We start from the raw sequence: 3,131 nt of genomic DNA, 5'->3' as shown, positions 1-3,131 counted from the left end.
TTATTCTTGCGGTTAAAGTGATAGACAAGTAATCTCATGTGACCATTTCTATTAGGTCCCTCTGGTTAATATCTAAATTGCTGAGTTAAGGGTTACAGGAGGGCAGCGGTGCCAATGGATATTGTGTGCCAACATTTATTATAGGGGTGACATATTCTTTGTAGGAAGGAAGGAATGTTGTGGAACCTTATTCTCTTACCTCACCACCACACATAAACAAAACCATTGTTAAAATTTAACCAGCCTGTTGGAGACAAAGGCAGATCTACAACTATTTTCTCCAGAGGCTTTCAGAGACTCATTGCACGGTTGCAAAATTATTTTTAATTTTGTTAATGGTAAAGACCCATTGTTTTTCAGATTGTAGGTAATATTTTCTGGAATTTTTGTTGTATTCCCTTCATCCCCTTAAGCAATCCGTTCAGACTGAAATGAGTAATATATTATTAGAGAAACACAGCAGAGAAAACACCATGCTCCGGAGCAAAACATCCGGCAATTCCTTTTAGGATGAGCCTTTGCAATCATCCTCCAGAGGATCTTTGTCAAGCACTGGATGGAATTCCAGATGCCCCCACAGCTCCCCCTTTTTTATTTTGTAAAGTGAAGAGGCCTTCTTGAATTTTTATTTTCTTGACTAGTCTGAGGATTACTCGGAGGACGACTGGAAGACAAAGAATTAAAATTAAAATACATACCCAATCAAGCCATATTGTAATATTGTATTTAGGAATGTACTATTAAATATAGTTGTTTTTATATTATGAAACATTTGGGAGGCCAAATTATCTGCTGGAACAACCGAGAGATGAGCCTGACTCAACATTCTTATTTGTAGTTGTAAAGCATTGATATCTGGTGCTATATTAGTATTATTCCAAACTCCTCTAAGGTGAGTTTTAACTTGTTCCCAATTAGTATTATTATCAACCTTTAAAGGAGTAATACAAATCCATTTATAATTAGCATGACATCTAGTGGTCATTCTAGTTTGAATATTTTGAATCTCATTTCCCATAAAGAGAATAGCTTCTTCAAGAGCATTAATTCTAGTTTCTAACTTTTTATCAATTTGTTCTTGTGCCGCTAAAGCCACAGAGATATTATGAGATAAATCATTTACATGTGAAGCGGTATGAATTTCCTGTACAAGCGCTGTGGTCGAAAGAGCTAAGGAAGTGATTATACTGATTAAAGCTGTTATTCCTAGGATCAAAGCTGCAACAAATCTTTTTGGTCTTAAAAGTTCATTAACTGTTTTTAAAATTTCAACACCTGGATCATCATACCAAGATTCTGTAAGATTGACTGGCAATATAACATAATTAGGCTGATGTACAATTAAAAACACCTTTAAATCTTTAGACATGGTTGAATTAATACAATTAGTAAGAACACAATCATGACAATAAATGTTATAAGCTTCCTTATTTTTAGTGATATTGAAATTATTTATGGTAGACATAAGAATAGCATGAGGAGCATTTATACAAGCACGTACTGCAAAGTCATTAGGTTTACTTAACTTAGGTCTTTGTAGTAATACTATATTAGTAGCTGCTAATAGTTTATACAAGTCAGGAAAGTAAGAAAATTTACCATTTATAAGGTCACTCCGATAGATGGGTGTTACCCATCCAGGAGTAAACCATCTATGAATAGGCTCATTGGTAAGAAAAGGATTAAAATTAAAATGTACTGTTTTATTTCATCTTATCTTTAACCAAAGTTTATAATCAAAATCAGGAGAAGACACAGAATAATCTGTAATAGTAGTAGCAGAGTCTTGTGGCTTAAACTGTAGTGCAGTATGATGAAAACCACATTCAAACCATTTTGGGAAATCTGTTTCTAAATTGAGTAGATTCCAAGAGCTGTCTTTATGACTGTTAAAGTCGTCACACGGTTTAAAAGGAGGCGGAAAAGCCACTGAAATATTTGTATCATTATAATTAGCATATCCAAGTAAGGTTATCTCTAGGGACCATATATCTCTTTCATTGTCTTCTTCTCCTGGAGAATCAGTAATATAAGTCCTGTAACTTAAAGGGAGACATCCCAATGGCACATGTAGATTATCTGTACTAAAGCACATTGGTGTCTCTTCAGTAATTCCATGAAATGTAATTGTAAATGCTATTTTATGTGGTATTAAAAAATCTGAAATCCCTCCAAGTAATTGAGGCTAATTAGTAAATACTTTAATATTAGATCTGCTCCAAGTAGTTGGAGGCAGTAAGGGAGGATTTGGAAAATAGGTCCAGTAAGCTTTCCCTTTATTATCATAAGCATGAATAGGCAGTACCTGAGTTGAAATGAGAGCAATCAATGCAAAAAACAAAGCCTCTGGGGTTTTAGGTTTTCCGGAGCTGTTCACCAGGTGTTCAGCAGCGGCAGTCAGGCGTTTCACTTGTCCCCAAGTCGGCAGGTCTGAGTTGTGAGTTGCGGATGATTGTGCAAGACGCAACTTTTTCATCTTAAATACTAGTCCGTTTTCATCCATCTGATTGGGTTGGTAAGGGATCCAATACTTTTTGTTCTTCCTACTTTGAATAGGGCTCATTGTAGTGACGTATTAATCTGTCTGGAATCCACAAAGGTGTTTCTGCATCCTGTGGAAATACACAAGCATAGCCTCGACTGGAGATTAGCAAGACATTAGGTCCTCTCCATTTACCAGATAATAAATCTTTTCATTTTACTAAACTTTGCTTTGACCTTTTACTTTCCCAATGTCTCATCATTGCAGTATTTTCCTCCTTGTCAGTATTTAGATGATTTAAAACAAATAAAGCATGTTGTAAAATATGATGTGGGGAAGAGTATTTAAGCTCTCCCTCTTTTAACTTATTTATTTGTATTTTTAATCTTTGATGGCTCCTTTCTACTATTGCTTGTCCTTGTGGGTTATAAGGAATTCCTGTAGAATGAGAAGTATTAAACCTGGAACAGAAATCTTTAAATGGTTTTGATATATAAGCAGGAGCATTATCAGTTTTTAATTTTTTAGGCATTCCTAAAACAGAAAAACAAAGGAATAAATGTTGAATCACATCCTTGTAGGCTTCCCCAGTTCTGGCTGAGGCCACAATAACATGAGAAAAGGTATGGACTGTAACATGAACATAAGA

The 3,131-nt window shown here is 35.1% G+C and overlaps 1 protein-coding gene across 1 annotated transcript; it reads right to left on the bottom strand.

Annotated features, from left to right (window-relative positions):
• Positions 1–633: 633 nt before the first annotated feature.
• LOC124971349 (pyrin domain-containing protein 3-like) lies at positions 634–2,785 on the bottom strand. Its single transcript, XM_047535120.1, has 2 exons — positions 2,306–2,785; positions 634–664 (listed from the first exon to the last, which is right to left on the bottom strand). The coding sequence occupies exons 1-2, from the start codon at positions 2,561–2,563 to the stop codon at positions 650–652; spliced, it is 273 nt and encodes a 90-aa protein (XP_047391076.1). The 5' UTR covers positions 2,564–2,785; the 3' UTR covers positions 634–649.
• Positions 2,786–3,131: the final 346 nt, after the last annotated feature.

The sequence above is a fragment of the Sciurus carolinensis genome, chromosome X (assembly GCF_902686445.1).
Source record: "Sciurus carolinensis chromosome X, mSciCar1.2, whole genome shotgun sequence".
NCBI lineage: Eukaryota > Metazoa > Chordata > Mammalia > Rodentia > Sciuridae > Sciurus > Sciurus carolinensis.
Note: the sequence above shows the minus strand (reverse complement) of the source record. Positions and strands in the feature narration are given on the sequence as shown.